Genomic DNA, 21,687 nt, shown 5'->3' with positions numbered 1-21,687 from the left:
CTCGGAATTGCACACCATTTTTTTTTTGGATTCCTTATTATTCAAGGAATATTGTGTCAAAATTTGAGATTTTTTCTCAATCGGTCGACCGGATGGGCAACCGGTTCAACCGATTCGTCAAGTTTTTTTTTAAGTGGTCAACCGGTTGGCAACCGATCGATCGGTTCGTTAGGGTTGGTTGCGAACGGCTCTATTTTTGGCATTTTTTGTGCCCTTGTTCAGGCTGGTTTGAGCCCTGGTGCTCTAGATGGGTTAGGATGATGGTTTTATGTCCGATTTGGGCCATTTTTTCGGGTTGATTGCAACCCACCTTGAATCCATGTGGATTCTTGGCGGGCAAGAAATTATGAAGTTATGAGGGGCAGCTGCCCAGCTTAGGAAGATGGGAACTAAATGAGTTAAGGTTTCAAGGCTGAAGATGGGGATTTCCAGAGCTGAAGGGGAAAGAAAATGGGGTGGTGCGGATGCTGAGGATGGAAGTTTGAAAGAATGAAGAAAAGATGAGACATTTGGAAGAGAAAAAAGATGGAGTTTTTGAGAAATCTGGGTAGAGAGATTCTGTAAAATGAGAATTGAAAGTGTATGGGAAAATTCTAGGGGTCTCTGAGGGTTTGGCACCTAGAGAAAAAAAAAAAAAAAATTGGAAAGAGAGGTTTGACAGGCTTGAAGAGAAACAGAGAGAACAGGGAAATGAAGAAAAGAAAGAAAACAGAGGTCTGAGAAGAAGGGAGAGTAGTTTTGAAGAAGAAGGGGTTCGTGAAGAGAGAAAATAGAGAACAAAGAGATGAGAGGTTTCCAACATGGGAGGTTTTGAGAGAAAGGTTGAGAAAGCAAGAAGCGGAGAGCGAGAAAGTAGAATTGGAATCCAAACGTATTCTTGCTTGAGAGGAGAACCTATAGGTATATTTGTTGTAATTCCCTTACTTGTTTCCATTTATCTCTCTATTTTTCATCCACTCTTGTGGCTCTTGAACATTGTTGGATAGTTTGGTTGTGAAATTGTGTTACTACTATGCTTTTCTTTCCATTTGCTTTCAATTTTCATCAGAGGGTAAGCTTGGATGTGATTTCAGTTGTGCCACTGATCACGGATCCTATCAACTTCCACATGAAATGGGTTTCCAATTGATAGGTCTTTTGTTTGCTCTCCATGACCTTCTTTGTTTTTTTTTTTTTTTTTTTTTTTTTTTTTTAATTTGGGGCTACCTATCAATGATCTGGACTTAAACTCCAGGTCTTGTGGCTACATGTAGAGGTTCCATGTGGCTGAAATTTCGGTTTTCTTCTTGGTGATTCCAGTAGCTGCATTGGGGGGGCTTTAGGTGGCTGAATTTCAGCTGGATTCATAGGCTATAGGAGGCTGAAATTTCAGTTTGTTCCATGAGATTTAAGTAGCTGTAGGTGGAAGGCTTCAGGTGAATGAAATTTCAATTTGGTTTCAGGGGATTTAGGTGGCTGCATGTAGATATCCGTGTAACTGAATTTCCAACTGGGTTTCTTGAGTTCAGGGGGGCTGCATTATTGGTTGATTAATGAGCTCTGTGGCCTTAGTTTTAATAAGGTTGGGTGGCTCGGGTTTGGCCTTCTACAAGGAACACGTTACATTGTTTCGGTCAATTCTCCTTCATCCGGGCTCGGAATTGAGCACCGTTTTTTGTTGTTGGATTCTTTGTTCTTTGAGGAATTTGCTGGTAAAGTTTTAGAATTTTTCTCAATCGATTTAACCGGTTGGGAACCAGTTCAACAGGTTCTGCTAGGCAGCTCCGTTTTATAAACACATTGCATTGTTTCGACCAGTTCTCCCTCATCCGGGCTCGGAATTAAGCACCATTTTTTTTTTGGATTCCTTGTTCTTTGAGGAATCTGCTGGTAAAGTTTCAGAATTTTTCTCTATCAGTTGAACCGGTCGGGAATCAGTTCATCGGTTCTGCTAGGCAGCCCTAGTTTTAACATGTTTTGACCCTCATTTTTGTTGTGGCTTGAGCCCTTGGGTTCCAAGGCACTTGTGGGCCACCTTTAGGGCCACAGTTCGATTTGGTTAGATTTCATGTGAGCCCACTTCATGGATGAGAAGAATGTGGATTAAGCAAGCATGGTTTGGTTTGATAGAATTTAGATGAATATGTGCAAAAGAAAGCAAACCATTTATTTCATTTTGACTTGCTTCCCTCCCTTTTGGGTATGAGATTTGATGTTTATTGAGAGTGCATGTTGTATGCTTGTATTACTTGTCTCACCTTTTTCTTACAGCGCATGGCTAGGGACCACAGGTATGCACTTCGGCTTTGGATAATGAAATTCACATGAATGTTTGGTGCACAATTGCTATGTATATTTGTTGTGCATTTGAGCTTATTGACTGAGCTATTATGCAGCGTTTGGATGGGGACCTCAGGTATGCACTCTGATTTTGACTTGTTGAGTGTATGTGCATGCTAAATACTATGCGGGTCTATGTGACTCATGTCATTTATTTAGCCCAAGGTTTGTTTGATCTTTAACCCATATGCTCACATATACCCAGTTCATTAGTAGAGACCAAGTTCTGAGCCTAGAGGGGTGCTACCTCGCATGAGGTACCTTCCCGATAGGTAACCTGATCCCCGGACCCAGAATCTAGTTTTTGCATACTATTTTTTCCTAACTGGAGTCATGCTGGGGTTTTTGTTCTTACTTAAATTTTTCCCATTTAAAAATAAAAAGTAAGTGGCGACTCCAAACAAAACCATTCCTCACTAGGATGAATTTTTCAAAACTCGAAAACCAATTTTCCTTTTCACATTTAAAATAACAAGTCGCATCGATCGGTGGATCGGGTGAGGGTCCACAAGTTTGGCATTCAAAGTCATATTTTCAATTTGACGTTTAGAGCCGTATTTTCAATTTGACGTTCAGAGCCATGATTTCAGTTCAGCTTTTTGAGCCACATTTTTAGCATTTAGAGCTATCTTGTCTATCTTTAGTTTGGCGTTTAGAGCTATTGATTATTTTTAGTCCAACATTCAAAGCCATCATATTGCCACCTTTTTGGCGTTCAAAATCTCTTCTCAGTTATGGAGTTTAGAGCCACCATCTCTTTTCAGTTTGGCGTTCAGAGTCACCATTTCTTCTTAGTTATGACGTTCAGAGCCACCATCTCTTTTTAGTTATGACGGTCAGATTCGTCCTTCTCAGTCTGGTGTTCAAAGTTGTATCTTTAGTTTGGCGTTCAGAGTTATTGTTTGTTTTTAGTTCGACATTCGGAGCCATCATGTCTTTTTTTCGTTTGGCGTTCAAAGTCGCGTCTTCCGTTTGGCGTTTAAAGTCGTGTCTTCATTGTGGCATTTAGAGTCATTGTCCAGCTTGGCATTCGATGCCACCATCTTTCTTTAGTTTTGGTGTTCAGAGTCGTTATGCATACTCATTTAGGCATTTAGAGTCACCATTTTTCCTCTCTTGTCATTCAGAGTCATAGCTCCTAACATTCATATTCACCGGCATTTCATATCTTGCCTTCACGATTTTGCATTAGTCCTCATTTTCCTCACCTTGTTATTCCGTGTTTATCGCTTCTTCACCATGTTCTTCTAGACTTCCTTTTCCACTGCACATGACACAGTCCTTTGAGCTCACGACACATATTTCGATCATATTGTTGGGCACCCTACGCTTAGCATTCTCATGTAGTACACATATAGTCGTTATTTTTGGACGCATTCTTTCATGTACTCAAGGTGGTACAACCGTTACTCATCTTTGACATTGATTTTCGAGTCACTTTTGGAGACGTCTTAAAGGGAGTCTGGGTCTTTGATGCGGCTTCAAAGGCACTTTTTTTAGAGTCACTTTTCTCTTAGGATTTTTGAGCCATTTTATGCATTTGTTGGCCTGAGCGAGTTCGTGTCTTACTAGTGTCCCTTTGGGGGTCTCTTTTGTTCTTCAGTAGAGTTCACTTCATTCCACTCATTATCCACACTTTCTTTTCACTCTTGCGTTCATAATTCTTGCACTCATCAGCTCTACTGAAGAGGGGAATAAGTATAAGCCAAAATTTGAGGATTTGGTAAAGTCACCCATGTGTCTTAAATCACATTAACCAATAAATTATATAATCTTAGCCGAAGGTCAAAAACAATAAAATTAATCTCGGAGCAAAAATTAAATCGTAACCTTAGAGGCTTTTTTTATTTTTAATTTCGAGGCTTGTGTCAAGCACATGAAACCTTAGTCCTTGAACAAGCATTAACATTTGTTTTTTCCTTTTTAATTTCTAGTCCTACCGACCATGCACCATAGGAATGGGGCTTAACTTCAACTTGTTATAATTAATATCTGTGCACATTCAAAATTTGTTCATACACTGAGGCACTATTGTCTTTTTTTTTTTTTTGGTAAGAAACAACTTATTTTTAGATTTGAAATCTTTTTATTTACTTATTATTTATTTTAAATTTTTTTAATTGAATAAAAAAAATTAAAACATTTTACCTTTTTTTTTTTTAATGAATGCCAAAAGTAACAAGTTAAAACCAATTAGTATAATCTATTAAAATCGACTACCAAAACACAATCCGAAAAAACTAACCTTTTCCTCATCATTATTCAATATAACTGAAATGAACTTATTATTTTCTTTTTTCTTTTTTAAATATTTAATAAAAATAAAATATTAAAAAAATTAATTAATGTTTAGAATTATTAAGTATTATTTAATTTTAAGTTATATTTTGAATTAAATTAAAAATAAATAAAAAAACCACCTAAGTCAAGAGGACAAGTGTGTGGTGAAAAAAACTTCTTTTGATCACCTTTGTCCATAACATACTAAACTTTTTTCCTTTTTAATCAGAACGAATTCAGTATCCTTACTCCATGATTTTGATTTATTGCGGGGGGACCATCTGTCAAACTGAAATGTATAGTATATCATCTTTTTCTTTGGTCTATAGGCTTGAAAAATTAAATTATTGTTCCTTTTCCTATAACAATACTGTAAATTAATGAACAATTAATAAGTCTTCTCTAATTATAAAAAAATTAGATATATAGGCCATGCATCTTCTCTACTTCATTTGAAAGATGATGTATATATGAATGGAATACCATTCTTTGATTCCAAATATGATAAATCTTATTCAAACCACTACCACACTTCCTGTGATGTCCTTTTTCAATGGCTTAGACTCCTTTGTTTCCCTTTTTTTTCGTTCTTATCCTTTATTTAACCAAAAAAAAAAGGATTAAAAGACCAACAAGACAAGCAGGTAGAATCAGCCAAATGGCAGTTGAAAACTTGAAATGGAATCTAACCTAGGAGAAGCAGAAGCATGTGGTTGTTCAAATCCTGTTTTCTGAATATGTTTGCATGACATTTATATATACAAATTAAGGAAACAATCAACAAACACAAAGCCATAAATTACAGTATTATTATCGTCTGAATAAATTAAATAATAATTAAACAGGGAGCAATCATGAATCTTGCAACACAAGCATACAAACAATAGCAATCCCAGTTGCTAAAACCCCACATGAACAAAGAGCTATAGCATTGAGAACTTCAAACCAAACATATTAAAAACCTTATCCTTTAGTTAACTAGAGCACATTCTTTCCTAATCTCACCAGACGAGCCGGTGAGAACTCCAATTCTTCCCATTTTAATCATGGACACACCAAAGTCCTCGAAGAAAGTAGATCCATGGGTAGTGGCCTGGAGCTTCATATAAGCTTTTGTCTCACTGTCATCCAGGAGAGCTGCATCAGACACAAAAAGCCCTCTTCTTTTACCCACAAGTGTGTAGTAGCTCTCATCAAATGTCTTGAAGCTTCCAGGGTCCATCTCTACAAGTGAATTGGCATCTCCTTGCTTGCATTTGGTTTTCAACTTTGCTATGTAGTTTGGATCCAAATCCGGATCGGTGTCGCCCTTTCCAGTGAAGTTGTAAAGGCGGCTTGAGAAGGAGGAGCAGTGAGAAGTCCCAAGGGTGTGCCCACCTAAGTAGTAGACAGCTTGAATGTATTAGTCTTGTTAATTTCCATATGTCATCAAAGTCTTTATATATTTGGCACTCAAACATACCTGATAACACCACTAGGTCTTTTACACTTAGACCCCTTTGTTGAAACCCTGATTTCAATTGGGTTATGTTTGCAGTAGGCGGTATAAGATTTGTTAAGGCCTCTGTAATATTTGACACCCTTCCATCTCTTCTTCCAGTTTCAACTTTCCAGGATGGTCCTTTCATCTGAAACCATTCTACGCGGTTAACAACTTATCATTCAAATTCTTAATCCATGTATGCGTATATATACATATAAAGATCATGTAACATTAATTACCGCGACGACCACATCTCTAGCTACTAGGGCTAAGATGTCAGAGCATGAAACCACTCCAGGACATGCTTTTTCTAATGCAGACTTGACTCTATCAATAACTTGATATCCTCTAAGGCTTAAGTTTGGAGATGCATCTTTTTCAGCTTGCTGTGTCGATGAGTTTAGCAGCACTGAACCCTCACAGCCCTGCAGACACACATATAAATCGTGAGATTATTGCTTAATTGAAAGGTTGGATACTGGGCTTAATTTGGAAATGATCATGTTAGCAATTTACGTACCCTGACGAAACAATCATGGAAATGCATTCTCAACAAAGGCCCAGAAAGACTTGGGGCGACGGACATGGCTTGATCTACTACCTTCTTAACTATGGCTTCAGCATTGGGGCATGTCTTTCTGTAAAACCCTACTTTCAAGCCCTGGGAATTGGCCACATCAAAGACGAAAGACAGCAACAGCAGTTGGAGAAACAAACAGCAGAAACCCTTTGAAGCAACCATGTCTGGTCTGGAGCTTTTTGCTATGAACTGATATCTGGTCGAATGGGCGGAAGCCTGGTTTTATAGCCTAAAGCTTGCCTTTGAGCTTGTCATAGAAAGGCTGGCATTGCATGTCACTTAACTTGATATTAATGACTTTACAGATGATGGATGCTTAAAATATATGATTAGGTTTTACTGGCCACAGCATCAAATTTAAAAATAAAATAAAATAAAATAAGAGGGTTGAACAACGACTTTGCAACTTTATAGCGCACTCATGGATCCACTCAATCATGTTCGTGCATGAAACCCTATGATGACTTCTATGAGATAATAGAATAATTAGCACAATGCAGCATGATTGATGCTCTACCATCTCAGAAAGTGTCGTAATCCTTAAAATAACTCATACATAGATGTGAATAAAAGTTAGCCAAGCCTTTCAGAGTTGACCTTCAGAACTAGTAACATGTCCAAATCATGTGGCAGCTAGCTGAGCCTCCACGTACAGTTTTTTAAACATCGATCGATCCCAAATTGCGGAAAAATAAAATAAATAAATAAACTTGGCTTCCCTAATCAATGCTACTTGAAACTAACATTCCAGCTATCCAAGCAGACATACTCCTTTTATGTGTGACTTTTATTTGGGGTGGTTAGGGAAATAATCGTAATTGCATGTTATGATCCTCACTAGAAATGATGTTATTTTTGTGAACTGCATGCGGTTTAGCCAATGGGGTACAAGCCCACATGGATATTGTTGACATGCATGCAACCCCATTTTCACACTGAAAGGAAAATCAAAATAAACAATGGATACAAGCCACTAAATTAAGTGTAAAATATTGTCACTTTGTATCACGTCTCCATGGGTCCATTGGTGACTGCAAAAGCAAGCTGTGTTAGCTTATATATGAAATCGGAAGAACCCACTCAATTAAGTGGATTTATCTCTAAATCCATGCCTTTGTAAACTGGGAAAATTAAGAAACAAAAAAATGTTCAACAAGATGGTTAAAGGCCGAGAAAAGAAAAGGTAACTTAATCGATGTAAAAATTCATTTGGCAAATATGCTCATACCGGAAATCTCATCATAATTTTTCTACCTTTTTTTATATTTAATTTCATTGAATTTAAAATATTTTAGTCTCTATTTTCTAATTCTTTAACTTATACACCCCTTTGGGAATTTCTAGAAGCCCATGTAAAGTGTTTTAGTGTGTTGGCAATCAAAATTCCTTCGTATATTCCTAGCTCCGCACTTTCAAACACTTTCCTGGACTGCTTCCTATTTCGCATATCGAGTTTCATGGTTTTGCTTAAAGATTGATGAAGGCAATGATAAGTACTGGTTTGAAATTATGGATGGGTGTATAAAAATTAATGAAGCATAAACACATTTCGTGGCTAAAATCTTTTTCAAAGTACGTACAAGTGTTTGCCTTACGGATGGCAACGGGGCGGGTTCAGGACAAGTTACCCTGATCCCAATCCCGCCCCGTTTATTCGAAACATTCTCATCCCCGTCCCATTTAAAAAATTTAACGGGACGGGGCGGGGTGGGGCAGGCGGGTATGATAAATTCCCATACCCGCCCCATTTAACTTTTTTTTTTAATTTTAATTTTTTTTAAATTACTTTAAATTTTTTTAATTATATTAAAATAAATATATTTTATAAATAATTAAATTATTATATTTTTTTATAATTTATTCTATTAAAGATATTTTATTATTATCTATATATTAAAAATAGTAAAATAAAAATTAATTTTAATTTTAAATTTAATTTTATATATAATCGGGGCGGCCAGGGCAATACCCGAATCCACCCCGGGTTTTTTAAAAAAATTCCCAAACCCGTTTATTAAAATAAACCTCGTCCCATTAGGGACGGGGTGGGGCAGGTACCCGAAAAGACCCGCCCCATTGTCATCCCTAGTTTGCCTTATCTTAAAAAATCATTCAAGTAGTTAAATGTGTGATTAATTAATCTAAAGCCAATTTTCCAAATTAGGATTTCAGAGAGCAACCATGAAAGAGAGTTCCCATTGGCCATTGAGCTTCAAGCTATTTTATTTCTTGGGAAAATACTCCCCGATCTCCTTCTCTTTCTCTCAGTAGCTTGGAAAAATTAAGATACCATTCGAAGAACTTTTCAAAATGACCTATTTTCTCATACTTAGTGAAAAACCATTACTAGATTCATGTGCAGGGAAGACTTGAGACTCTCAAGCCCATAAAGTACCATTATAAGCGTCTTTAGAGGAGATAAGTGAGCCACAACTAATATTGAAAATCATTCATTTCATCTATGATTTTTTAAAACATTCACATGGGAATATGTAATATAATATTTCCTTGGTGACAAGAGTGTGCCACTTCCTTTTCCCTCACTAAATGAGTATTGTCTATTGGCTCCGACATCAAAGAAAAGTAGCAGAAATATTCTTGCAAATGTTCAATGAGAGGTTTGTAGGAAGAGTGTAAATCTGAAAAAATGTTTTAGTGGCTAATTTTTACAAAAATTCAAAATAATTTTTAATTTTATTATATTAGTTTTACATTTTTGGAAAGAGCCCTATTGGGATTGTGCTAATGGAGTTCCGTTCCACTTATAAGTAGAATTTTGTTCCTCTTTTGAGTCATGTTCTAATTACAAGTAAAGTCTCGTTAGGACTGTGTTACTAGTCTATAAAAATAGGTTACCTTTCACTCTCAAAATATGAATACCAAATTTTCAGAGAGTTTTTCAAAGTCTTTCATATATCTATTTGGAGGAATTTTTTTATTTTTTTTTTCAGAACCCGAGTTATACACGTCTTGCTTACAAAGTGCACCCAAGGCGAGACCTGGTTGTTGAATCATGAAGGTAGACCACCGGTACCCTAGTACACTGAGTTTGTCTTCGAGGAGGGTGAACCTATTTCAAGGACAGTGCTTGTCACGCCTCAGCCGATAAATTTTTCTTACTATTCATTTTGTTCTTTGTTTGTGTCTTTTGGGTTAGTCTTTTGTTTCCATACCCTTAAACCAACAATCTTGAAATAGATCCAAATGAAAGCTTTCCTAGTTCACACCCACCCTAACACCTCTAAAATTGATCCCTTCAATATGGGACATTCTTTAAGAGATGGCAGGAAATGGCTTTCTCTACAATTGATGTAGTGAACTTGGGACACATTTTGATTGACCCAAAATCAGAAGTTGGTTCTCATTTGTTACTAACCTGAGAAACTGGAAATAAACAAGTTAGGCATGCTATTCTAAGTACCTTTTCTAATGAACTTTTTGATATTTATTGTCAATTTAACGTTGCAAAAGAAATTTGGGATGCAATGAATAAAAAATATATTTTGGAAGATGTAGGAACTCATAAATATTCCATAGGCAATTTTAGAAATTTTCAAATGACCGAGGATAGAGATGCATCATCTCAAATCCATGACTTAACTATTTGAGACATTAAATTACCCGAACCTTTTGTGGTTGGTTATTTAGTAGAGACTCTTATAGAGTCTTGGAAAGACTACAAAAATAACATGAAACATAAAAGGAAACAAATGTCCCTAGAGAATGTCATAATCCATATTATGATTGAGGAACAAAACAAAAATAGGGACAATGTTGAGAAAGCTAAGGAATTGTCTTATATGGCTAATGTAATAGAAGAAAACCCAAACCCAAAAACAATAGGTCCAGAAAGCAAAACTCTAGGACCAAGCCCAATGCATCAAACAAGGTCCATAACCTAACTATTAAAAAACAAGGTAATTGTTTTGTCTATGGCAAGTCTGGACACCATGCAGCTCAATGTCACCACATGAAGAAAACTAAGAAGTCCAATTCAATGGCAAATCTGGCAGAGGCAAAAGTGATCACAACAGTAATCTTCTCTAAGGTGAGCATGGTCACCAATATGAAGGACTGGGTGGTAGACTCTAGGGCTACCAGGCACATCTGTGGGAACAAAAGTGCATTTACTTCCTATACCACTCTAAAGAAAGGAGAGGAACAAGTATTCATTGGTGATTCTAGATCTACTCCTATGATTTTCAAAGGGAAAGTTCTCCTCAATCTAACCTCTTGAAAAATGCTTGCCCTCAATGATGTTCTTCATGTGTCAGATATTCCCTGGAACTTAGTGTCAATATCTCTGCTTGGAAAAGTAAGAGTAATGATCTTGTTTGACTCTAATAAAATAGTTTTAACCAAGAATGATGCATTTGTGAGGAAGGGCTATTGTAATCAGGGTTTATTTATGTTGAATGTTTATGATATTATCATTAATAATGCATCTTCTTCTTCTGCTGACATAGTTGATTCTTGTGATATTTGGCATAGTAGACTAGGACATGTGAACTTTTCGTATATGAAGAAAATGGTTGAATTGAGTTTAATCCCTAAACTGTCCTTAAAAAACCATGGAAAATGTGAATCTTGTGTAGAATCTAAAACCACAAAAAAATCTTGCAAATCAGTTGAAAGATAATCAAATCTACTAAGTTTAATATATAGTGACTTAGGAGACCTAAAAAATACAATGACTAGAGGTGGTAAACAATTCTACATAACTTTCATAAATGACTACTCAAGGTATACAAGGGTATATCTTTTGAGAAACAAAGATGAAACAAGAGATACTTTCATCAAGTACAAAAATGAAGTGGAAAATCAACTAAGTAAGAAAATTAAAAGGCTTAAAACTAATAGGGTAGAAGAGTATGAGTCCAACCCCTTTAATGCTTTTTGTGAAGATCATGGGATCATTTATGTAACTACTTCTCTTTATTCTCCTTAGTCTAATGGAGTAGCACAAAGGAAAAATAGGACCTTAAAAGAAATGATGAATGCAATGTAGGTAAGTTCAGGTGCACCCTTAAACATGTGAGAGAAAGCTATCATATCTGCATGTCATATTCAAAATAGAATACCTTGCAAGAAAACTAGTAAAACATTTTTCCTATGAAACTAAATGGTGAAGTTTAGAAAACAAGTAGAGACAAGTCTATTGAACCTTCCGAATTTGAACCTAGAAGAAGTAAAAGAGATAGGAAAGAAACAAACCTTGGAAATGGTTTCTACACCTTCCTAATAAATGAAGGCCCTAGATCCTACAAAGAAACTATAACTTCTCATTATGTACCATTCTAGAAGGAGACCATTAACAGTGAAATCGAATCAATCATGTATAACCATACATGGAAGTTAGTAGATTTACCACCTAGTGCAAAGACTATTGGTTGTAAGTGGATCTTTAAAAGAAAGTTAAAACAAGATGGGTCCATAGAGAAGTATAAAGCTCGTTTAGTTACCAAAGGCTTTAAATAGAGAAATGATGTAGATTACTTTCACACATTTGCCCCTGTGACTAGAATAGCATCAATTAGAGTATTGATCGCTCTAGTTTCCATTCATAATTTGGTGATACACCAAATGGATGTTAAGACTGCATTCTTGAATGGGGATTTGGAAGAGGAAATTTATATGGATCGACCTAAGGGTTATGTAGTTCCAAGGAATGAGAAAAAGGTGTGTAAGTTGGTTAAATCACTATATGGGTTAAAACAAGCTATCAAACTGATTCGTTTCCAATTGGTGTCTCAGCTAATTCATGTCCAGCTGGTATCCCTTGATTATGGTTCTCAGAAGGGAGTAATCAACAAAATTTATAACCTATTACACCATGTACTAGAATAGCCTTAGCTAGCATAGCATAGTGGCTCTAGGGTCGTTCACTGGGATGGGTTTTCACTTCATAAATGATATTAATTCAAAGATGAATTGGTGTCTTTTCATTTCAAGGTTAGCTTTAAAAGAAAACATAAAGATGTTTGAATGAAAAAGGTTTGGTTTTAAGCTAACCAAAAATAGAGTAATGGAAATTACTTACTAAGAAAAGTGTTTCTTGAAGTTTCAGATCACTAGGCTCAGATTCTTCATACAAAAAGAGAGTTCCGGTCACTTGTTTCTTTTCCTCGCATTAGAGAATTAACATATAGTTACTTCTCTAACCGGTGTTGTACAGATGTTTCCATTTAATGGGTTCAAACACTAAATCCCTCTCACTGATGCACTTTGCAATGGCTCGTGCCTCTCACCTAGCATTTGCCATTCAAGGTGATCCTTAACCTTGGATTTCCCATCAAAAGCTCGCAAGAGATAACTAATGGATGTCTCCTTGGAGTCCAAAAGCTTACCAAGTGTTGGCAATTCTAGAAAATCCTACCTTCAAGTCACTTCCCAAAAGCTCGCAAGAGGTAAACTAGTGCATCTCTATGGACGAAGATCACTTGCCTTACCAAGTGTTCACTCAAGTGATTTAAAAGCGTTTTAAGTTAACTAAAAAAATAAAAACCATTAACGGGTCACACTTTCTCTTCAGTAAAAACTAAAACAACAAAACTTCCAATTTATGCATGAGAAAACTTACCCGGCTTTCTTCACTCTAAGAGACAAAGAGCCTAGCCTCTCATCCTCTGAGGAAAAATCCTCAGAGTTTGATTGGCTAGAAATAAAAAGAACGAGAAGACAAAAGTATGAAGAAGAAACAGAGCAAGTGCTCTGTTCATCAATTACATATATGATGATCTATATCATGGATAGATATTCTTCTTTACATTAGTTCAAAGATATATATAGAGAAGATATTTTCTAAGAAATATCTCAATAATATCTTTGACTGATTACAAGGAGAAAATAGAAATTTACACAAAATATCTTGAGAGAAAAAATCTAACTTAGTCGGTGGCAAATATCGGGAAGTTTCAGGAGAACACCGCGGCACTGTGCAAAATCAGGGTAATCTGAAATGTCGGCCGCGGATGCTCTCCGGGTAAGCGCTGTTAGAGGATTCGGACATGTTTGCCCGGGGAAGTTGAAACGCCTTCTCTCCCATCTGGCGTCAGGGGATCCGGACATGTCTGACCGAACAGAATTCCTGATATGAGATATCCGGAGAAGATGGAATCATTGGCCGGATAGAATTCCTACTCGGGTGGAATGAGTTATGCCTGCGCGCTGCAAAGGGGGACCGTCTGCGTGTGCAAGGTGTAGGGATCCATCCGGCTCAACTCCATCCGAATTCCCCAAGAGGACATGTGCCGCCATGCTATCCGGCTCAACTCCATCCGGATTCCCCAAGAGGACACGCACCGCCATGCTATCCGGCACTCGTGAACATCACACTCCGGATGATAGCATATCCTATCCGGATATGTTGTCCGGATCATTGACTATAGTGAGCAAGCCTTACTACAGCCCACGTTCCGCCGCTCTCCAATGGTGTGTCCGGACGCCCTGTCCGGACATCTTTTGTCATGGATTCCAAAGAATCTCTCCTCAATTTCGGATTGCTTTGGTGATCAAAAAGCTATTAAAACACCAAAACTTAACACAATTTGATTAGAATTGATTGCAAGGGTCCTTAATATGTTAATTGGGTTAAAATGTGATAACTACTACTCAAAAATGTTTAAAAGAGTTAATTACAAGCTATCAAATAGCACTTTTTGAGTAGTAATCACAAACAGTGGCACAACAAGTTTGATCATGTGTTAATAACTAATGGATATTCCATTAATGATGTTGATAAGTGTATCTACAACAAGTATGAGGATAACACATGTGTAGTCATCTACCTTTATGTTGATGACATATTGATCTTTGGAACTAGCCTAGAGGTTGTGTGTGAGACCAAGAAATTCCTAGGTTCTATGTTTGATATGAAAGACCTAGGAGAGGCAAAAGTGATTCTAGGAATTTAAATAACTAGAACACCTAATGGGCTTAAAATTTCTCAAGAGCACTATGTTGAAGAGATCCTAAGCAAGTTTGAACATTTTGATTGTAAACCAATGTCAACTCCTTATGATCCCAGTTCACAGCTGAAGAAAAATAGAGAACATAGTGTTGCCCAAATAGAGTATGCTCATATCATAGGGAGCCTAATGTACTTAATGAACTGTACCGGACCTGACATTGCTTATGCAGTAGGTAGATTGAGTCAGTACACCCAAAGTCCTAATCAGGACCATTGGATTGTTGTTCGTGAAGTCCTTAAGTATTTGAGAGGCACCATTAACTATGGTTTGTGCTATAGTGGATTTCCAAGTGTCCTTAAAAGATTTAGTGATGCAAATTGGATCTCGGATTTAGATTAGATGAAATCCACTAATGGATATGTCTTCATCCTTGGTGGAAGTGCAGTTTCTCGGAAGTCTACCAAGCAAACTTGCATTACTCGGTCTACTATAGAGGTTGAGTTTATTGCTTTAGAAAATGCAAGTTCTAATGCAAGTTTTATGCATTGTGATAACCAAGTTGCAATTACTAAGGCTAAGAGTAAAATATTTAATGGGAAGAATAGGCATATACACCTAAGGCACAATATTGAGCGGCAGCTGCTTGAAACAGGGGTTATATCCCTAGAATTTGTGAGGTCGGAGTTGAATTTGGTTGATTCTTTAACCAAACCACTAAATAAGAAGCTAGTAGAATAAACATTGAGGAAGATGAGGCTTATGTCTATTACAAAAGTCAAGAGTGGTGGTAACCTACCAACCTATTAGAATGGAAATTCCATGAAGTAAGTTCATATGGGTAATAACAAATCACTTGTTGACTTGAAGTACTCTATCAACACTAATTGTATGAGAGTTTGCCCCTATGGTGTAGATAGAGTGTATTCTACATTGAATAAGGTTAAATGTTTACTCTTAATGAATATCATATTCCTTATGGATGGTATGTTTAATTGCAGAACATACTTGATGGATTCACCAATATGAGAGTTGAGGTGGGGTCGCTTCCTATGAGAACCTAGGCAGATTCTTTAGAGCTCTCATGAATATCTAGGCAAGGCACATGGCCTATTTGTGCCAACCCATTTTGTATAGCTTGTAGTGAAGTTGAGAAAACCAATGTGGATAAAAGTACCTTGAGTTACATCAAGAAACACTGGTTCATAGAAATTTATTTTCACCATGTTTTGTGATTCAATACTTATTTGTCCTAAGACTGGTTTATAACCTTTAGGCTCCAGTATTGATGCATTAGATTCTTTTTTCCTCCATTTTTTTTTTCTTTTCACATCTACACTCTATAAGGGATTGCAAGAAGAGTGTAAATCTGAAAAAAGTATTTTAACAATTTCGCTAATTTTTAAAAAAATTCAAAATAATTTTTATTTTTATTTTATTTTATTAGTCTTATATTTTTGGGAAGAGTCCTATTGAGATTGTGCTAGTGGAGTCTCGTTCCACTTATAAGTAGAATCTCGTTCCTCTTTGAGTCATGTTTGTGTTAGTGGTCTATAAAAGCAGGTCACCTTTCACTTTCAAAATATGAATACCAATTTTTCAGAGTCTTTCATACATCTATCTGGATGATTTTTTTTTTTTTTTTCAGAACCTAAGTTGTACACGTCTCACTTACAAGGCAAAACCTAGCTATTGAATCCTGGAGGTAGACCACTGGTACCCTAGTGCACCAAGTTCGTCTTCAAGGAAGGTGGATATATTTCAAAGACAGTGTTTGTCACACCTCAACCAATAAGTTTTTCTTACAATTCATTATGTTCTTTATTTGTATTTTTTGGGCTAGTCCTTTGTTTCCATACCCTTAAACCAACAAGGTTATAGAAATTAAAGAAGACCTTGTTGCAACACTTTTCTATTGCCAACTAATTCCCATTTTTACGTTTATATATGCTTAAGTCTCCATAAGTACTAAGTACTATTTATGGTAGAAATGTTGCTTGAGAAACAACTATATGTTAAAAACAAAAGTGATTTTACTATAATCACTTCCATGTGGGCCCAATATTTAAACTTTTGAGATTTGTAGGTGTTTTGACCAGGAAAATGATGATTTGAGCATGGGTATGATTTGGGTTAAATTAAAGATACATAACAATATTTGGGCTCACCTTTGCAGTGTTCTGGTGCGAATTCTGTGGTTCAACAAAGACATGGGATGGGAGGCCTAGGTCCATGGGAGAAGGTGAGGTCCACCAGATGTATCCAAATTCAAAGCCATCGAGTTCTCCGCAAGAGCAGTGGCTTTGAGCCCATACAGACAGCCCACTGAATGATACCACTTGCCATTTCTTTTACGTAAAATTTTGTATTATTTATCATTATGTTGGAAAAAATTATTTGTAATACAAATCCCCTTTTCTCATTTTGACTTACATAGCTAGAAAAATAGAAGCAAAGTGATACAACCGGCCGTCCAATTTACCGAAGAAGCAACTATTGAGGAAAAAAAAAAGGAAAAAAACAATAGTCTCTTTTTTTATGTTACCCTACCCTCTTGGATCACTTGCCAATAGACACAACCCTCTAATACTTTTTGTTAGTTTTGTATAAAGTTTCATCACATTATGTTAATATTTATATGTTAGAGAAGCATATTGAAAAGAATACCATCCACTCATCCACACTCAATACTTTTATCTTTAATTTTAGGGTGGGTAAGTAGCCAGATATACGGTGGACTCATGCTTTGAAAATCAGTGTCTACAACTTCACACACTGTTCTCAAGCCATATATATTGTACACTCTCCATACTCTTCACAAAGTTGGAGAGTCAACCATTAATATTTCGGTTCCTTCTCAGCCAGGGCAACGCCGGGCCACACACTATCACTTGGAGTCCCTTTTCAAGGATCACGCTTGCAGATAAAGCGCTTTGTTGGTTTCCCTTAAAGCAAAAGCCACCATTGGTTTTTCAATGCTCTCCCTTTCTTCTTTCCCAAACTAGATGGAGACTCGCCGAATTTGGGGATTTAATGGGCTTAGTCCCGCTGTTCCTCAATCCAAACGTGGAAAATAAAGCATATGAAATAGTGGATATATATAGACCATCCAAGCACATGCATGAGTTTGACCTCAAACCAATCTTTTTTCTGTTTTTCCATTTTTTTTATTTTATTATTATTATTATTATTTGGAACATTGTAACGCGCCTCTTTGGTACCGTACTCAAATTTTAATCTATATCATCCTTGTCATGTGTGATTAAATGTAAATCTGTAAACAAAGGTTATAAATAATAAAAAATTAAAAATAATAATAATAAATAAATAAATAAAAAAGGACTTTAGGGCTAAGAGGTGAAAAGAACACGCAAAAAAATTATCAAACCTAGGTTCAGAAAATTAAATTGAGATCATTGTCAAGATACAAAGTGTCATACATGGAAGAATTATTTATTTCAATTGATAACAAGTTGACTCCAGCTCTGTGATGAATGTTTTAAAGTTACCATATTAATTAGTTCAAAAACATAAAAAATAAAATCAATTTATACACAAAGATATATTAAGATTTCACTGTTGTTCAACCAATCATAATTATATTCATAGACAAAATAAAATCATTGTATTATATCATAGAAAACATCATAGATGATAAAATAAATAAAAAAATACGACAATTCAAAATGGAAAAATGAGAGTACTCACGTAATTGCATACCCTTTTATTTTATTGGTTTTCACTTTGTTACTAAGACTTTTGAGACTATAAAAATAAAAATAAAAAATAAAAAACCATTTTCTTCCACAGATTCATGACGTGCCCTATAATCTTTAACAGATCAAAAAAAATATTGTTTTAATTAGTTCCCAGTTGTCTCTTATATATGATTTCAATGTTGACTTCGTAACCCCACAATCGCATAATCACTTCTTGATTACGAAGGTAGCCTACAAAACCAACCAATTGTCTAATCACCAACCGCATTTGAAAATAAATCAGATGTGTCTCTATATAGCCACCATGGACGCGTAAACACTCTGTATAATTCACGACATATTTTCTAGGCCTTGATGATTACGGTCTGGATTAAGTGGAGGCGATGATGATATCCTATGTTTCGACACGTAACTGGGAAGAAATTTCAATTCCAAAAGAAAGAAATCAATTGTAGCAATGATGTAGAAACGGAGAAACCCCACTAGCCCTCTCGAAAATGAGGTTAGAAAACCACCACAAAGAAGCACAATGGTGGGGTTTATGTATATACTATTTAGGTCAGCAGTCCTAGTAACAGTAATACAATTATATATATATATATATATATATATATGTCAAGAGTGAGTGTAATACATTAGCAGATGAGTAGCAGTGGATGGACATGAACTTTCAATATGGGTTTTCATTTTGGAGGATTAACCCTATCTTAAATCATAATTGAGCTTTGCATCACCTGAGGATGAGGTCATGACCCAGATGTGTAGATGTTATTGGGCAGCACTTGGTACCAATTGTCATGATTGACGGGAAAGTTTTGAGTGATTATGTGATGCTTGCTGTGATGGGGAACTCTTAACACAAGGCTGGAAAATGTGGGGTCGTGGCTTGGAGATCATGAGACACCCCACAATGAACCACCTTGTTTGATTTAATTGGAAGCTGGTGTAAGTATGCAAAGTACATCTAAAAAATTTACAGGTAGTAATTTGGGCTTCTAGCTCATAAAGTTTAGTCCTCAAAGCTAATCAATCATAAAGATTCTTCGAAAGGTTCTTGGAATCAAAGTTGGCAAATTTTGGCTGTTAGTCTTGAGAAAAATCCCACCAACACATGCACTTAACAGTTGTTACAAACAGATCAGCTCGTGGTATAAAGCCAGAAGAATTAACCCTCTTTCTAGCTCCTTTGGGTGCCATATAATAAAGGACATGGGATGTCACGCCCCAAAACCCATTATAAGGACATGACGATTATTTCACACCTTAAGTTCAAAGGCTCAAAATGAAAACGACACAAACATTCATATTGTAACTGAAAATTATCAATTACTAAATTTCTGTTCAGAGTAGTAAAATAAATAAATTTTATGATCTCCAATTCTTAACTTTAAAAACTAACACATTAATCAAAGTGTTATTGTCCAAATAACTCCAAACTCAAATAATTCAAATGGGAATTAAAATTTAACATTTAAACAATATCCAAAATAAAGTTTGAACCAAAATCCTAACAAAGAAAAATTCTCCAGCCTAGTCATCACTCCTTACCCAAACTGAGAGTACCTGAAAAAAAAAATTATCAATGAAAGGGCATAAGCTTAAAGCTCAATAAGGAATATCAATACAATTTCATAGGTCAAACATTTTTAATTATAATTACAAATAGGAGATATAACATATATTCATTTTCATAAAAACTTTTTGAGTTAAACATACTAATATATTCAAAAAAAATTCAACAAAACTTTCTTATATTCATTTCAAAACAATTTCTCATCAAATACATTCAGAATATCTTTACTATGGTTATCAAATAACAAACGGTGTTCAATTAGGTGGGACTTCACAAATGAGTGGCTAGTTTCAAATTTATTCCATTTAAGGTGAACAAAACCAAAAGTCAACAATTATAATCCGTTGACTAGGACCATATAATATCAACTATTATAACTCGTTGATTAGAATCGAAAATGTCAACAATTATAACCCGTTGACTATGGTCATATAATCTAGAGTTAAACACTTTATTTCATTAATTCAAACTTACAAAACAAAACACCATATCTCCTCAATTTTTCATTTTTTATAAACAAAGAAAATATTCAAATATACTTTCCATACAAAACGCATATTTGATCCATGTGTAAAGATAAAAATAATATTTTTACACATTTCAAAATATAATATAAAAAGAAAATTATTTTCTTTTATAAAAATTTGCATTAATTTCCCTTACCTTGAAAAATCGCTCAAAAACTTGAAGTATTTAGCTTGACAAATTTACTCTTTACCTAACATAATATCATATACAATTATGTAAAGGTAAAAATATGACAATCCTAAAAATATTTTATTTAGTATTAGGGATCCTAATTAATTTCTCATGCTAATATTATTACTACCCAATATTATTTTCAACTTACTAAACAATAATAAATTAATTTACTAAGTTTCCAAATTATTGTAAAATTCATTTTCTTTCCTAATCTTACCCTCACTATTTATTTCTTTATATACTTAAATTAAATTAAAACCTATACAAGAAACTATTATTATTATTATTATTATTATTATTATTATTATTATTATTATTGTTCCCATAATCCAACTCTCACTTAACCACAATTCCGCCTCCACACCCCATTACATAAATATATATATTATTACTTTCAAAGACCCTGCACACCATTACACTTAGCCACAAACTAGACCCATTATTATAATAATAACACTTGTTTTCTTCTTCTTTTGTTTCTTCCTTCCTAAACGTCCACACGTATCCTTGTTTTTTTTCTTTTAAACCCTTTGTTACACAACAAACATCTATATTATTATTATTTTTTTCTCTTCACCGTTCCATGAAATCATGCTACTCTTATTTTATTTATTTATTATTTTTTTTTAGATTTATTCATTTGAGTAATCAAAATATGTCGATCTCCATTTATAAATCAAACTATGTTCATAAATTTTTAATCTTTTTAACCTATAAATGAATTAAACGAACTCTAATCAAAATTAAGATATTCCAAAGAATATACAAAGTGTTCAAAACTAATTAATGAATATAAAATATTAATTTAAGGATTAAAAATCTTACCTAAAAAATTGATCTTCAAACCCTAAACCTTCACTCTCTGATTTTTCTGATTTCTGTGTAAAAGAGTTTTCTAAATAGAGAAGGTAAGAAAAATCTAATTTATATATAGGGGTTTTAAATACGAAAAGACCTTTTTACCTTTATTAAGTTACTTTAATTAATTAATAATTTCTAAATTATGATTTTACCCCTAAATTGGGTTTGAGGCATTACATTCTTCCATCCTTAACAAAAGTTTAGTCCTCTAAACTTGACATACATGAGTCTTGAAATAAATGAAAATGTTTTTCTCTTATCTT

The 21,687-nt window shown here is 35.1% G+C and overlaps 1 protein-coding gene across 1 annotated transcript; it reads right to left on the bottom strand.

Moving 5' to 3' along the window:
• Positions 1–5,381: 5,381 nt before the first annotated feature.
• Positions 5,382–6,902, bottom strand: LOC117923611 (peroxidase 27-like). The gene is made up of 4 exons (XM_034841986.1): positions 6,603–6,902; positions 6,322–6,507; positions 6,062–6,227; positions 5,382–5,976 (listed from the first exon to the last, which is right to left on the bottom strand). Exons 1-4 carry the CDS (start codon positions 6,822–6,824, stop codon positions 5,570–5,572), a joined length of 981 nt encoding a protein of 326 aa, XP_034697877.1. The 5' UTR covers positions 6,825–6,902; the 3' UTR covers positions 5,382–5,569.
• Positions 6,903–21,687: the final 14,785 nt, after the last annotated feature.

The sequence above is a fragment of the Vitis riparia genome, chromosome 10 (genome assembly GCF_004353265.1).
Source record: "Vitis riparia cultivar Riparia Gloire de Montpellier isolate 1030 chromosome 10, EGFV_Vit.rip_1.0, whole genome shotgun sequence".
Taxonomy (NCBI): domain Eukaryota; kingdom Viridiplantae; phylum Streptophyta; class Magnoliopsida; order Vitales; family Vitaceae; genus Vitis; species Vitis riparia.
The sequence above is the reverse complement of the archived record's forward strand: the minus strand, read 5'-3'. Positions and strand labels throughout refer to the sequence as shown.